General features: G+C 50.3%; 1 protein-coding gene across 2 annotated transcripts in view; it reads left to right on the top strand.

The window, feature by feature from the left end:
• The window catches only part of FAM120A (family with sequence similarity 120 member A), a 111,507-nt gene that overhangs the window by 72,546 nt on the left and 23,884 nt on the right, over nt 1-15,077 (top strand). For both annotated transcript variants that reach the window (XM_014797002.2, XM_004442734.3), the window contains exons 9-11: nt 126-353; nt 2,831-3,005; nt 13,200-13,449. In XM_014797002.2, coding sequence (XP_014652488.2) covers nt 126-353; nt 2,831-3,005; nt 13,200-13,449 — 653 coding nt within the window. The remainder of the gene's footprint in view (nt 1-125; nt 354-2,830; nt 3,006-13,199; nt 13,450-15,077) is intronic.

Below are 15,077 nucleotides of genomic sequence, written 5' to 3'. Positions count from 1 at the left end.
GGTGGGTCAGCGCCCCCACGTCCTCCGTTGTGGAGCTGTCCATCACATCTCTCAAGTGCACAGACATGTTGAAGGAGTGGAAACGCGACGTGACCCTGTCTTCCTCTCTCGCCCCTTGCTCGTAGGCAGAAGGCTCGTCCACTGCCTCGTCGGGCAGCCAGCTCGCTGAAGGAAAGGGGAGCCAGATTGGCACTGTCCAGCCAATCCCGTGCCTCCTGTCCATGCCCACCAGGAACCACATGGACATCACCACCCCGCCCCTGCCCCCTGTCGCGCCCGAGGTGCTGAGAGTGGCAGAGCACCGGCACAAGAAGGGGCTGATGTATCCCTACATCTTCCACGTCCTGACGAAGGTACGCGTGGGCCGAGCACCGGCAGCGCGGGTCACTCCTGCAGGTGTCCTCCTCTCCTTTTGAAGTGGTTTTTTTTATCTTAGAAACTATTTGAAACAAAGTTCGTTTTCCCCTTTCTGAACTTTGAGGAAAAAAGATGAAAATTTATGCCTGTAAATACAATAAAAGAACTTGGGAAAAGTCTCACTTTCCCCTTCAATTTAATATGAAATATTTTTGAAACTTCTAAGTAATGATACATCATGTTATTTTCTGACTTGTAATTTTATTCTTTTAATTTCTAATTTCAGAATTTCTCGCACCATGTTTATGCATAACGTCACCTTTAGTTCCAAAGTCACATCTGGTCTGATTTCTTTGTCCTTGTCCTAGAAATGCCCTTCTGAGAGGCTGAATGCTTCCTGCACTTTGACTCGTTCCTCTGCCTCACCGAGGGCGATTTCACAGCACTTAGAACAAAAAATGGAAAGCAGGATTTTGTTAACATATGCACAGACAGAAAATGCAGTTCTCTTTTTACACAGTGCCATAATTTCGCTTTATTAGGGGATGTGTGCTTCAGTAGAGGCGCAGCGTGGCATTAATTGTCTCTGAATCTTGGCGTCTTGAATGGATCTATGTGTATTTAAATTTCCTCAGTGATTTGTAGTATTTATACTCATAGACCCACAAGTTAACAAGATACCTTGGTGACCAGATTTCTCGTGCAGAATTGGTTTATTACTACCATGTATTTCTAAAATGTTTTCATCAGTATCTACATCACCATATATAATCAGACTTTTTTCTTCCTATTTTCTGCAATCTGTTTGTGGTTTGTGGAATGGAGTCAGTAAATGCAAAAGTCGCTCCTATTCTACAGCACTCCTGAGCAGGACTTCAGTCATTAATTGACTAATCTGAGCATCGCTTACTTTTATAATATAAGGATGTGAGGAATATTTAGACCAGCACTATTTACTTAGCTCCTTTAATTTATTTTTCAAGTGTAATTGCCTCCTAGTCTCATCTCTTATTTGATATGGGTATGCATGTATGGTATCCCTTTTCAGATTATGGTTGTAAGGTAAACATTTTATTTTTCAGGTCCAACGTAAATTATAAGGGTAAGTGAAAAGTTACTGTTGCGGCAAGATTTTGCTAAGTTTAAGGGGACCCAGGTTTATGTGAAGATTGCGCCCTTTCCCAGGGGGTTGTTGGGGTGTGAGGTCTCTGGACCCCCTGTTTCTGCCCCGCCCATGCTGGTGGGTCTGCCTTGGGACGGTCGGTTAGATCAGTCTGACTGACACGAGCTGCCTGTCCTCTTCAGTACTCACTGATTTCAAGGGCAAATACTGATCAGATGACGTGGTTGAGAAAAGTAAACTTGACTATCTTTTCAGATTTTAAAATGCCACCTGAAAGTTTTCAATACATTAGGGAAAAGTTTAGACTCTAGGGCACGTTGCTTCCTGCGAGCTGAGTGGCTCTGGTATTAACTGTAGGCTGAGACATCTACAGTGAGGTGGAGCTCCAGAGTCACGCAGAGAGTTAGAAAGCCTCACAATGAGAGTGTAGATCCTGCCTAGATGAGTGTGAACCACAGGGGCTGCTGGATTAGTGAGTACGAAGGTACTGAGGATAAGGGAAAAGACCAATTTTGAAATTAAATGTATGTCAAAGAGCAAATGTTACAAAATTATTATTAAAAGAGTATATATCAATAAATTTAATAGACATAGAAGGTCATAAATATATTTTTGTGTTATGAATATACAAAAATAAAATTCCTTGCAAAATCTCTCCATGTATCTGATGCCATAAAATATCTGAGACGGGACCGCAGTTTTCGCAGCAGTCATTTGTCTCTTGGCGGGCGCTGCAGCAGAGCCCCTGCCGTGTTGGCTGTGGAGCATGAGCAGAACGAGGCTTCCTTTGTGTCCTGCCCTCGAGGCGCACATACCCTGTCACTCGGGAGACTCCTCTGCACTCGGTGTAGGCCTGCTGCCTGCCAAGAACTTTAAAGTGGTAGTTCTTTGTGGAAGCGCTTGGTAAAGAAAATTTGACCGTTTTATTTTCAGCATGCTTATTTCTTGGGTGTCATATAAGTCGTTGAAAATTACGAATTTCATTACACGTGACCACCTTGACTCAAAATTTGCAAGGTCTCAGAATTTTGTATTCTATTTGCTGTCTGATGTTATCTGTCTAGATTGATTCAAAGACTGGGAGCATCCACGTAGGTTTCTTTTGTTCTTGGTTCCAGATTAAAAATAAAACAGTGTAGATTTTATTTTGACTCTTTGAGTATATATTTTGACTGCAAACTGCTAAATGAACTCTCCCTAAACATCTCAATGTAGGCAAGTTGTTAAGCAATTGACTTGGAATAGAATTGCAATGTCGTTAAGTGGGGATAATGCAGTATATTTCTGTGAGTTTATTGTAAATTCAACATGAAAAATGTGCAATATTATTCTGCTTTCTTCCATGCAAAGGGTGAAATCAAAATTGCTGTTTCTATTGAAGATGAAGCCAGCAAAGACCTGCCTCCCGCCGCCCTGCTCTATAGGCCAGTTCGTCAGTATGTTTACGGAGTCCTGTTTAGCTTGGCAGAAAGCAGAAAGAAAACTGAGAGACTTGCTTTTAGAAAGAACAGACTTCCACCAGAATGTATGTACTGTAAAATCCATTGTTTGTTTTCCTCAGTACCTCGTAACCTCTTGTGCATTTTCTAAAGCCTTAGAAGGATCCTGACTGAGCTCACCCGCGTGCCCTCACGTAGAGGTGGCGGGCTTCCTCGGGCCTTAGGAAAGGAGGACGAGCGTGGGCTTTTCTCACCCAGTAACATCCTAGTCATGGTGTTTACCTGGTCAAATGATAAAACAGCAGGTTGATGCTCTAAACTGAAGGTTGATCTGGAAAGGGTCCTGACGATCGCCACGCTGCTGTGGTTAGTGCTTCGAAGATGTCCACGAGACGGAAGTCCGAGTTCCTGGGGGTCCCGCCGCTGTCCTCTGCCCACTTCTGTGCGGTTGGTGTGTCATCGCGCACGGCCCTGAGGCTAGAGGGCCCCGGGATAACTTCCCTTGGGGACCTCCTGCTGGCCGGCTGGGGAGTGGGGGAGTGTCATGTGAAATGTTGCACAAGCTGAGGTCAGAGCCTTTTCCGTCTTCAGGTGGGTCAGTGTCGTACATGTCACAGTAGTATGTTCAGTAGGAAACACAAAGTTTCCCAAAACATGTGGTCTAAAATAAGAATATTATGAACCGTGGAAACTAGATTACTAGACCGTCCTCTGAGCTAAGGGTATTTAGAGACAAGTCACCTGCTTGTGTGGTGGGTCAGTGCAGGCCTGGTGACATGCAGCTGACCAGCTCAGGGACGAGTGTGGGTGGGGGTCTCACCTGAGCTGGGGAGGTCCTGGCAGTGCTGCAAGCTGAGTTCCGCAGGTTCTCAGGTCTGCTGTTTGATTACTGGGACGACACTGTGATTCTGTAAGCCTTTAAAATGAAGCGTCTGTCACAACCTGTCCTTGAGGATAACTCTCCTCCTGGGAGTGGCCGCTGAGCTGGGGAAGGTGATGCCGGCTCCGCCGGGCCTCCGCCTGCTGATGCTTCTGCCGCCTCCATCGGGCTGCAGGCACCACGTGAACTGCCGAGTGTTGCCACGGACCCTCTCTGAGGGGCCCGCTGCGTCCCAACTGCGTCTTCGATCTTCTCTCACGCTGTGTGACTCCTCTGTTCAGAAATGAGGACCTTCTTACTTTGCACAGGGCCGGTCAGCTTCCGTGCCCCACCCAGGCCGCCCTGGCCCTGCGGCTGTGACCCTGTTCCGTGCTCTGCCAGGCCCTTGGTTCTGCTGGGCCTGGAGCCCCGTGCTGCAGGTCGGGTGCAGCCCCCTTCCTCCGCATCCTCCGCCCCATAGCGCCATGTTGCTTTCATGGTGAAGGGCCTTTCTTCCTTTCATTTGCTTGTGTGTTCCAAAAACAGTTATCTTTATGCAGCAAACCCCTCAGGAGTTTTCGTCAGTCACAACGTGGGGCCCTCGGGTGGACTCCTGGACCAGCTCCCTTTTGCAGTGTTCCTGGCTTCGTCGAGCAGCCTGGATATGGCTGGTGTGCCCTGCTCACACCGCGGCAGTGGGCGGTGGGCGTCCCTGGTGTCTGCTGTGATTGTCCCGCCCCTCCAGTTTACGAGGTTGTGTGTCTGGTGGGGGGCGTGCTTAGCTGCAGAGCAGGCGCTCTCGAGTGAGTATCTCGGTCCTTCCTACCCTGCTGCAGACCTGCGGTCTTAAAACACGGAACGCGCAGCTGGCAGCACGCAGCGTGCTCACCCCTTGTCGGGTGTTTTGTACCTGGTGGTGCAGGTATCCTGGTGGCCTGTTAGCAGACAGGAGGGAGGTGAGAGGCTGGGGAGAGTGTTCACCAGGTGGACCCGCATCCTCTGAGCATAGCGAGAGGGAGGCCCATCTTGGTGACAGGCTGAGCGTCGTGGCAAAGGGCTGAGCGCGGACCCCGAGGCATGGCCTGATGCTGCTCTCAGAGAGATGGCTAGGCGCCGGCCTGCCGTGGGCAGCTCTTGCTGGGGCTGGAGGGCGTGGGCGTGGGTGATGGGGAGAGTAGAGAAGGGTGCTGTGCTCTGGGATGAGTCAGGCCAGCTCCGCATGGCGAGGCCTTGACCTCAGTTGTGGGAGGCGCTGGAGAGTCCAAAGGAAAGGGGAAGGGAGGCGCACCAGCGTCCTCGTCAGATGGCGGATTCTAAAGAATCCGGCAGGGCGTCTCTTTCCTCTCCCCCCTCTGCCTCCGTCCCCTCTCCCTCACTTTTCTCAAGGATGGAGACTGCGTCTTAGGTTAGTTAGGCTCTGAATTTTTCCGAGAGCAGGAGAGTCTGGAGAGGGAGTGAGGGGAGGGTTGGGGGAGGTCCAGGCTCGGGCCACCTTTCTTGGGGAAGGCAAGAAGCACTGGGTGAGGATCCGTCAGGTGTGGGTGGGAAAAGGGACCCAGCTGGTAGGAGGGAAAAGGGACCCAGCTGGTAGGAAGGAAAAGGGGTGGGCTGTGGGGTGGCACTGGAGTGGGGTGCTCCTCTACGGGGAGGGGCCGAGGCTGTGGGTGGCCAAGCGAAGTTTAGTAGCTAATACTTCTTCAGTGGAGATAGGATCTCTGTTACTGCTCTGTGCATCCCTCTCAGAGGAGTGTCCAGCAGTAATAAAAAAGCGAGTGAATAACTGATCTGGTCCCCGGCCTGTTGGACTGGAGACCTGAAGTATGGTGTGTGGAAAATGATCCCCGTGTGTGGGAGTGTGCATCGTTGCTGACGGTCTCTGAAGGGTTGGCGCCAAGCACACTTGATCTTTCTGCTCAGGTGACTTTAGACCCTGGGTTTTGACTTTTCCGTCAAAACGGGGGGAGCCACTGAAGGTTGGAGAGAGTGATATTTCTGACAGAAAGGTGGGTCGGGTAGGGCCGTATGGCTGAACTAAAGCAGAGAGGAAACCTCAAGATGGGAAGGGAAGGGTGGTTCCCGGGCCCGCTGCCGTGATGAGCTGCGTCAGCCTTTGGAGCTTAAATGTGACAGAAGAATGTGTTGTGAAAGTGCTGTCACAAATAAATTTATCCCCGGATGGAAGATGTGTCAGCTTGACCTGAGTTCACAAGTCAAGAGACCTTGTTTGGCTCTATGATTCCGGTGGGTGAGATTTTCAGACATGGCTGCAGAATCCAGGTCTTTTAGGTCTGTTTAGGGAGCTGATGAAGTTGAACTTGTTTCATGCATTGGTTATGTTAATAAGGGAGAAACATCCTGTAGAAAAGGTTTTTATGTCAGTGATCCATGTCGCCGATGATCATGATAACTGGAACGCTAGCTCTCCACCGGGAAGGATTTCGTCCTCAGAATCTTCCATGAATATTGAGCCTGAAGGCTCCCAGCCTGCTCAGACCAAGCCTTGTGTGAGGAGTTAGCGCGTGCACTGTGGACCTTACACCTCTCAGTAACAGCGTGTGCACTAATGTGAATCCCTTAGGACCGGTCATTCGATTCCAGCCGACTCAGACACTGACTCTGAGCACGCCGCCGGGTTAGGTTTCTGCGCCTGAAGCAGCTACTCAGTGACCGCCGGTGTTAGTATTCCTCAGGAGAAAATGCTGTAGCTGCCTGAGGCCCTGGATAGGTGGGAAAAGGACGACGGAGGGCCGTGCTGAAAGAGGCTGACCTTGAACGGTCAGCTGACAAGATTTGAAAGATAAGTTTGTTGGAATCTTGTTTGACCCGCAGTTGCTCTTGGACCCTTTGTGGATGAAGTGAATGAGTGGCACTTTGCTGGAGATTCGTAACCCTCGTGAGAGCACACCGTGAGGTCCTTGGGGCCGGTTGTCCTTCACATGCCCGCTGCCCTGCCATCCACCTTGGTAGTCTGGTCCCTGGGACCGTGCTGCATGGTTTCCCCTGCTCCGTGGGTGGTGCAGCACTTCTGGACCTGAGGGCTTTCCTCCAGCATGGCTTCAGAATGCGTGTGTGCGTGCGTGTTCCCGGTGAGCTCACCACAACTTAGTCGAGTTTCCCAAGACGGTTTGTCGTCAGAGAGAACTAGTCAAGGGCATAGCAAAGTCTAAAGTGTCGTTTAAAAACATTGAAGTCTAGGGGCCGGCCCGGTGGCGCAAGTGGTTAAGTGCGCGCCCTCTGCTGTGGCGGCCTGGGGTTCGCCGGTTCAGATCCCGGGCGTGCACCGACGCACCGCTTGGCAAGCCATGCTGTGGCGGCGTCCCATATAAAGTGGAGGAAGATGGGCATGGATGTTAGCCTAGGGCCAGTCTTCCTCAGCAAAAAAAGAGGAAGATTGGCAGATGTTAGCTCAGGGCTGATCTTTCTCACACACAAAAAAAACAAAAACAAAAAAACATTGAAGTCTAACTGGATTTAAGACGTGTATCCATTTGGAAGTCTAGTCTCCTGATTAGGGCTTATGACAAAGCGTTCAAACTCCACCATAAATTCTCCTGTGACTTACCCAGTTTCATTTTCAAAATCATTATTTGGTTCAAGTAGGATGTCTACAATCAGGTCCTTACAAAGTTCCAGCCTGTGAAAGTCATGTTGAATTCCGTGCTGGCGGTTTATTTTCTCTTCCTCTCTGTCCATCCCTAGGTTCTACCATTTTGCTTCTAGGAAATTCATCGGAATGCTTGTTTATTACGGCAGAATGCTATTGAAGTCACTGTGGTGGAATTCCAAGTGCCACCAGTGGGCCGGGCAGAAGACTGCGGGAGGTGGGACCAGGGAGCTGTCTCTGTAGCTGTGGGAATGAAGGCCGGGCTTGGAGACAGGCGCCTGGGGCTGAGCTCACCCTGGCCTGGAGTGGAATTCAGATGGGTGGCTGTTTCCCAGAGGCGCTAGGCCCTGCAGGCTGCTCTGCCCTTGGCTGCCCCATGGCTCTTCTCCCTGGGGCACCCCTCAGCGCCCAAGCACTGGGGTTTCCCTGGTGCCCCCCGAGGGTGAACAGGAAGAGCCCAAGGAAGGGGGTCAGCTTCTAGGAAGACTGCAAGATAATGAGTCACCTCAGCTACAGCTGAAGAGTTAAAAATCCAGGAAGTAAAACCAGTGATTTGCACATTTTAAAATTATCATCCACTTAATGAAACTGGCCTGTTTTCTATAAAAGTCTCCCCAGTACCTCAGAATTAAGTAAAAGAAAGTAGATGAACATAAATTATAGACACATGAGATGAATTTATGGCAATAGGAAGCAAGTTTATAGACTATGAATACTAGTTTTATAAAAGGTTTTCCCATATTTATTCTCTACTTTTTAAACTGTCAAGAAAAACCAAAAGGAACATTGATTTTTCCTGGTCCAATTTGCTTTAGAAATTTTGTTTGTGCCAAATAATTGGCACTGCTAATTAAAAGTAAACTAAATCTGTTCACTGTGGATTATATTATAAAACAGAGTGCTTTAACACGATAGTGTTAGTGGGCTGTTCCAATATGTGTGAAAACTGGTTATCATAAACATTTCCTCAGGATTTTATGAAGGCTTTTTATGTAGTAATCTGAATGTCTTTATTCTCCAAAGCTTCCCAGAAGTAGCATTATTGACCTGCCTTTTCCTCACAGAGCTCTGAGCAGCCGAGCTCCGGAGACGGCCGCGCGGGGGCAGAGCTGTGCCCTCTCCCAGGGTGCCCGCTGGAATTCATAGTTCTGTCACAGGTCCTGGAACTTCTGGCTTCTCGTTGACCAAGAATGACCTAACTGGGGACCATGGAGACTAGGAACCATGTGCATCTACGTGCCCGTAACCCCGTGCCCTTCCACACGCCCTACTGAGCGTGTCTATTTTTGTGGATAGTGGGCTGCCCCCAGCCTCAGAGATGAGAGGCTTAAGGGAGAAGTTCAGCCTTTTGCCTCTGAGGGCAGCACTTGCAGATGCATCAGTGAGGAAGGGGAGGGCTGGTGGGACCCCGCTGCCTATGCGTGGCGCTCCTTGGAAGTTACCAGCACTTCTCCATTAGAAGGAAAGAACAGCCATTGTTGCACCCGTTTTTCTGTTTCTGCCCTGATACGAAGGACTGGAGTTTTGTTTTTATTTATTTATGTGTCGTTTTTTTCCCCCCATAACCCCAGGAAAGCTCGGCAAGTAAAACAATAGCTCCTCCCCAGATACCCACACACGTGTGTGCACATGTGCACAAGCACGGACACGGAGCACAGGCCCAGCCAGCGCCGTCTGGGAAGTCATGCGTCTCTCCCTCGCCTGTCACCGTGTTGTGTGCTACACTCCCGTCCTGAGCCCTCGGCAGGCGTGCTCGCTGCGCACTGAGCTGTGGCCTGAGCTTGGAGACATGTTTCATCGTCTGGCACTCCAGGCGCCCACTGCTGGTCAGTTCGAATCGGCTGACAAAAGGAAGCCCAGTCACTATTCCGGGCCTGGGGTGGATCCCAAATCAGCATGAGAACGGGTTTCCCAGCTGGCTGGTTGTCGTATGTTAAAATGTGATACTAGTAGAAGACGGTGAACGTCTGATGGAAAGCACTGAGTTTTTATTGACCGCTCAAGTATAACAGTGTTTTATGTCCTGAAGTTGTGTTTTGAAGAGGTGGTTTCTGTAAAGAAAGTGTTGTAAATTTAGCCTCTGGCATAGAAACCCATGCTCTGGAGTCGCTTTGCCAGTGTAAAAATTCGGCTTATTGTGAGGTAAGGAAGACAGTCTGATACTCAGTCTTTCGAAGTGGTCTCCCTCTGAGAAGGTGAGTTTTCCTGGAAGGATGAAATGAATGTTTGTTGATGGTGATGTATGCAAGATTTGTTCACAGACGGCAGCTGGAGTGGCTCCCCACTGGGATTCTCTTCTTCGTCTTAACGAGGCAGTGTGAACACGTCTTCCCGGGACGTTGCGGTCACAGAGAAGGCCACATACCACACTGCTCTTGTCTGAGTCCCAGACGTGCGCTCGGGTGTTCTCGTAATCCACTTGTCCTGGACGGTCCTGATAATCCCTGTATAACCAGTGGTTTTTACAAGAATAAGAGCCCTGGTTACTTGCTGTTAGCTGGCTACTTTGTATCTGCTTCTGCCTGTGAGCTGAACCGCAAGGACCGAGCCCTGCCTCCTGGGCAGCAGCCACCTGGGAAGAAGCCTGGAGCTAGAGGGGAGGCGGTGTGCATGTGCCAGCTGCCTGTGTGCGGGAGCTTGAAGCTTAGAGGCTGCTGCGTGTGAACCCGAAAACGGGATGTCCCTTGGGATTCATTCCTCTGTACATGCTGATCTTATATTTGTTGATCTAATGTGAGCCTGCACGACATCAGTTGGTCTCATGCAGTTGTGACCACACAGCAGGGATGCAGGTGCCTCTGTTCCTCGTCAGGCTGGTGCTGCAGAGAGCTGTCTTAGTGCCTGGTCCCAGGCCCCAGAGTTTAAGGAGACCCTCGCTCTCACTTGGGCAGTGGGGGTTGGCACCTAGCCCTGGGCGCCACACGCCTCACCCACATCCCAGCCCTGCCCAGTGCATGGTTGGTAGGTGCTCAGTGAACACCTGTCAGTGACTGACCCGAGGTTCATGGCTGTGAAGAGGTGGTGAACACAGAAGATCTCCAAATGTCTGGGTGTTTAAAACCAGACACACATGTGTTAAAAATAAAGCAAGTCAGGAGCAGCTTGGCCGTGTGTGACCGCATGTTATTTTCTCAGATGAAGACGTGTATTATTTCTTAAGTTAGATTTGACCTGTTTGTGTCATGAGTAGAGCAGACAGGCAGCAAAAATGCTTAGAGCAATGAGCAGGAGCTCACGCACTTGACCTCCTCCTCAGCTCAGTCTCCCGCCCGGTCCTGTGCCTCTGGTGGGTGCTGACTGCATGTCCGCGCTGTAGGATCCGGGCAGTCCTTTCTCTGGGCGTGGGGATTCTCCAGCATCATGGCAGTCCTGGGGCACACAGCGTCAGGCCAGGTAATTCAGGGCACACTTGGGGCCCTGTGAGCCCCACCTATTGTGTAGGGCACTCCAGGGGACCCTTGGGGGGAACAGATCCAGCACCCCGACCTCCACTCACCTCTGATGCAGGACCTGGGAACATAAAGCTGTACAGGTCTGAGCATTCTGAACTTGAGAATGGAAACACTCCACGAGAAGTTTACTTCTAGAATGAAAACAAGACGTAATAAAATAAAATGATTGCTGAAAATTACTAAGGAGAGGCAAGAACAGAGCCGAGGAAAGGAAGGAAATGGTTGGAGGTGAAGATAGACTAATAAGAACACCCGCTTGAGAAGACTTGACAGTCCTGACACTGTGATCTGAGTGTGCTAAGATGCAGTGAACTCATGCTCTGTGTGCCTGTGCATGCATGTTGGGGGCAAAACGTGAGAGAACCTAGATTAACTAGTTTTACTCCCAAAGAGAAAATCTAATCAGTTATTTTAAATAACTCTTTGCCACCAAAATGAAGATGTTAGATAAAGAAAATAGATTTATGCATTTTTGCTTTTTTTGGCACGAAAATGAACTTTGTGGAGTAACCTAATAGAAACGTAGCAACTAGTTAATGGCTCACTTTGTAACCTCCCTTCCCCTGTTTTCCTGGGGCTGACAACGTGCCAGCCTCTGAGACTTTGGGGCAAAGCCAGGGTGGATGCCGCACCCAGGAGGGAGGGCCCTGCGGTGGTGACGGCACCTTCTGCCTGCGGGGCTACGCGGAGCTGTGCCAGGGAGTGGGAGGGCGGGCTTGGTTGTGAGTCCAAGGGCGGAGTTTCTGGGACCATGGGGACTTCGTGAATTTGTGTCTGACGCTGAAAAATACTGATAAATACAAGGATGCATGTATTTATATAGACATGTATATCTGTTTTGACATGATGGACTTGAAGCATTTTAAGTGTTTTAAATTTTCCTTGAACATTTCAACACTAAGATACTCAAACGTAAATGAACGAGATTTGCCAGTGACAAACAGTCCCTTTCTGGTGCAGACTGACTTGAGGAGCACCCTGCTCCAGCAGCCTGCTCCCGGGAGGTGGGGTCCCTGCAAACGGCTGGTCACAGCGCCCCCGCAACTGTGCTTTTCCTGTTGCTGACCCACTGTGCGTGTCCAGGTGTCTGACTCTGGACGTTCTTCGGGATGTTTGAGGAGACCGCTGTCTTTCGGCCTCTGTTTAGACCTGGGTGGAGCAGAGATGAGCCAGTTAGCACTCCACTCTGTCAGGATTTTGGTTCTTCCCAGGCTTGCAGCTGCCTCAGGTGTTACTTGAGGGAAAATGAGCCCAGGAAGAGAACTGTTATTTGGATAGCATTGACGTGCCGAAGGTCACATCAGAATCATGATGCCCTCTGGCTTCAGTCCCAGCTGAGGGCCACTCGGGGGCTGTGCTGTGCGGGGCCCTGCGAGCAGCTCCCCGGGCCAGGGGGCTCGCGGGGCCCCTCTTCCATTCTGGTGTTTGTTGACCAAAGCGAGCTGCTTGTTACTTAGGAAATGCATGCCCACGTTTGACTACCACTCATCCACGAGAGCAGCTGGGGAGGAGTTGGCGCCCTTCTCTGCAGGATGCCTTGTCTTCACTTCCTTCCCCGGTCACAGCTCTCCTTAATGTATTTGGAAATATTGTGGGAAAATGTGCATGCCTGTGTATTGAATAGTGGTAAAACAACTGTAGATAGAAGGCCACTGTTTTGTACCATATCAACCTAGAACTTCTTGCCTTTTTTGAGATGAAATGGGGAGTCTTAACGCTTTGTTTTCAGTCTTGCTGAATAGAATTACTGTGTGCTGGCATCACCGGGAATTTCAAAACCCGGAATATGGCTTCTGCTGGCTGCCTCACTGTGCTTCGGGGGTCTCACCACATAGTTGTTTGTCCTTGTTAATCCTCAGAACAGAGTGTAACAGTTACATTTGTTAAAGTAGGAAGTCCTCAAGGAAAGTGGCTACCAAATGAAATTATTTCTCAAATCTAATTAGTAAAAGTATTTGTCTACGTAGAAAAAGATTACCATGTAAATTGAGTTTTCCATGGATTTCCATGATAATCACGTACTTCTGTTGTTATTACTAAAACTGTTAATGGATTTAAAATAGTACAACAAATTTTGTGTAGCATCCTTGGCTTATAAATACTAGTTACATGGGGAAATCAAGTCATGATTTGATTGAGAAGACATTTCTTGATGGCCTGACTGAAAATCTGAGCCATTGAAGTGCCTAGAGTAGAGAGCAGGATGTTTAGACGAGAGGATTGATGCCCGGTGCTTGCTCACGAGGATGCATTGCTACCTGAGAGGTGACCTCTTGAGACTGTAGTTCCTAGAGCGTGTGTGTTTGTGGGCTTCACACAGTGAGACGGGGCGTAAACGGCTCTCCTCTGCTCTTTCTTCTTGTAGTCTCTCCAGTGATCATTAAAGAGTGGGCAGCCTACAAGGGGAAGTCTCCTCAGACCCCAGAGCTGGTGGAAGCACTTGCCTTCAGGGAGTGGACCTGCCCCAATCTGAAGAGGCTGTGGCTGGGGAAGGCCGTGGAGGACAAGAACCGCAGGATGAGGGCCTTCCTGGCCTGCATGAGGTCGGACACACCTGCCATGCTCAACCCGGCCAGCGTGCCCGCCCATCTCACGGTGCTGTGCTGCGTCCTCCGGTAGGTGCGCCTCGCAGAGACGCGTCTGTGTGACGTCGGGGCCGTTCCAGGAGTCCTCACTGCTCGCTCACACGTCTGTAGAAACAGGCCATGTGAGTGCAGTGTAGATTGGAACTGATACCGTATAGTGTGTTTACAGAGGAGGGATATTTGTGAATGTGTCTTTTATGTAAATATCATAATTTTAAACATAGTTTATCCTTAAAATTTTAAAGACTTTTGAAGGCTATCGGGGGGATTATATTATATATTATTTGCACTGTTTCTATAGGGAAAGCATGCTTCTTCCCCCCCCTCATTTATCTGATCATATGTCCACAGTATGGACTTGTGGTGTCTTTCTGGTCTCCAGGGTTATAACCTGGTGTGTCCTTGTTTGGCTGGTTGCTCATGTTGTTCCAGCTTGGCCCTTGGGAACTTGTTCACTGGGCTGCTGTGTCCTTTGTCCCCCCAGCGTGTCCTTGCTTTCTGGCACCACCAGAGGCCCAGGCTCTTCTTGTGCTTCCCTGCCCTGCCCGGAACCCACTGTGTCTAAGGGGCCGGCTCCTCTCCTTGGAGACAGGGAGTGAAGACGCCGCTCTGGGCACTGTGTGCTTCCAGGCCTTCTTGGCCGAGGGGCCTCGTGTGGCAGACGCCATTGGCGTTTGGGAGATGATTTGAGTTGACATGCGTACCTGAAACAGGTTCATTAGTTTATTGAGGTTTTTTTTTTTTTTAACCAATTTCAAACTTAATTGGTTTCAAACAAACTTCCATTTGCAAGTATAATACCAGGAGCTTTTCCCCCAGATACATGAGTGTGACCTTCAAACAAACAAGGACACATCCTGTGCACCACAGTACAGCCATCAGAATCATCAGCGTTGGTACTCTGTTTCTGTCTTGAGTTTGGGGTCCAGCTCAGACCCTCTCTTGGGTCTTCGGAGGTGAAGTCCAGGGCTCTCTGGCAGACGTGGTGGAGGGCACGGCTGCCCTCTGCTGCTCGTGGTCTTATCCAGGCCGTGCGCCTGCATTCTGACCGCTTGGCGGAGGGGGAGTCTGCCGGGCTTCTCCAGCGAGGCCACTCTGTCCCCTGGTCACTGACCCCTACTTCATGGGAGGCACTTGGACAGTGTGTCTGCACTCTGTCCTCCTCAGGTTTCCGTGTATTTATACTGCGTGGATTCGAGGCTCTGTCTTCTTCAGTGGCTCGTGGTCTGCTGCTGCCCGCATTTAATCTGGTGCTTGGTTGTCACCTCCTGGGACTCTGTGTCCTGCTGACGTGTCTCGTCATTCAATGAGCACTTGCTTACTTCCCTCCAGAGATGTTCGGGCCTCACCGGGGATGCCCTTTCTCCCCGCAGCCCTGGTTCCTAGTGGTGGCAACGGTGTCAGACCAGGTTCTCCACATCTGCTTGCTGCCCCCAGGCGCTCCCAGTATGTTTGCAGGGACACAGACGCCTGCGTGTTCGTGGACTTCTGGTGCCTCCAACCTGCCCATCCTAGCTCTCCCTCCCCTGATGGACAGTGAGATCCTGGGGCCCAGCTGCACCACCCGCCTCCCCTGCCCCAGGCCCTCCCTGCCCAGGCCTGGGTGTCCCGTCCCCCTCTCTTGGCCCCTCCTCCTCAGGCCCCTGACCCCCGCTGGG

The sequence above is a fragment of the Ceratotherium simum genome, chromosome 20, assembly GCF_057802395.1.
Source record: "Ceratotherium simum simum isolate JZ-2026a chromosome 20, ASM5780239v1, whole genome shotgun sequence".
In the NCBI taxonomy this organism is placed as follows: Eukaryota; Metazoa; Chordata; class Mammalia; order Perissodactyla; family Rhinocerotidae; genus Ceratotherium; species Ceratotherium simum.
This window is presented reverse-complemented; position numbering and strand designations above follow the sequence as displayed.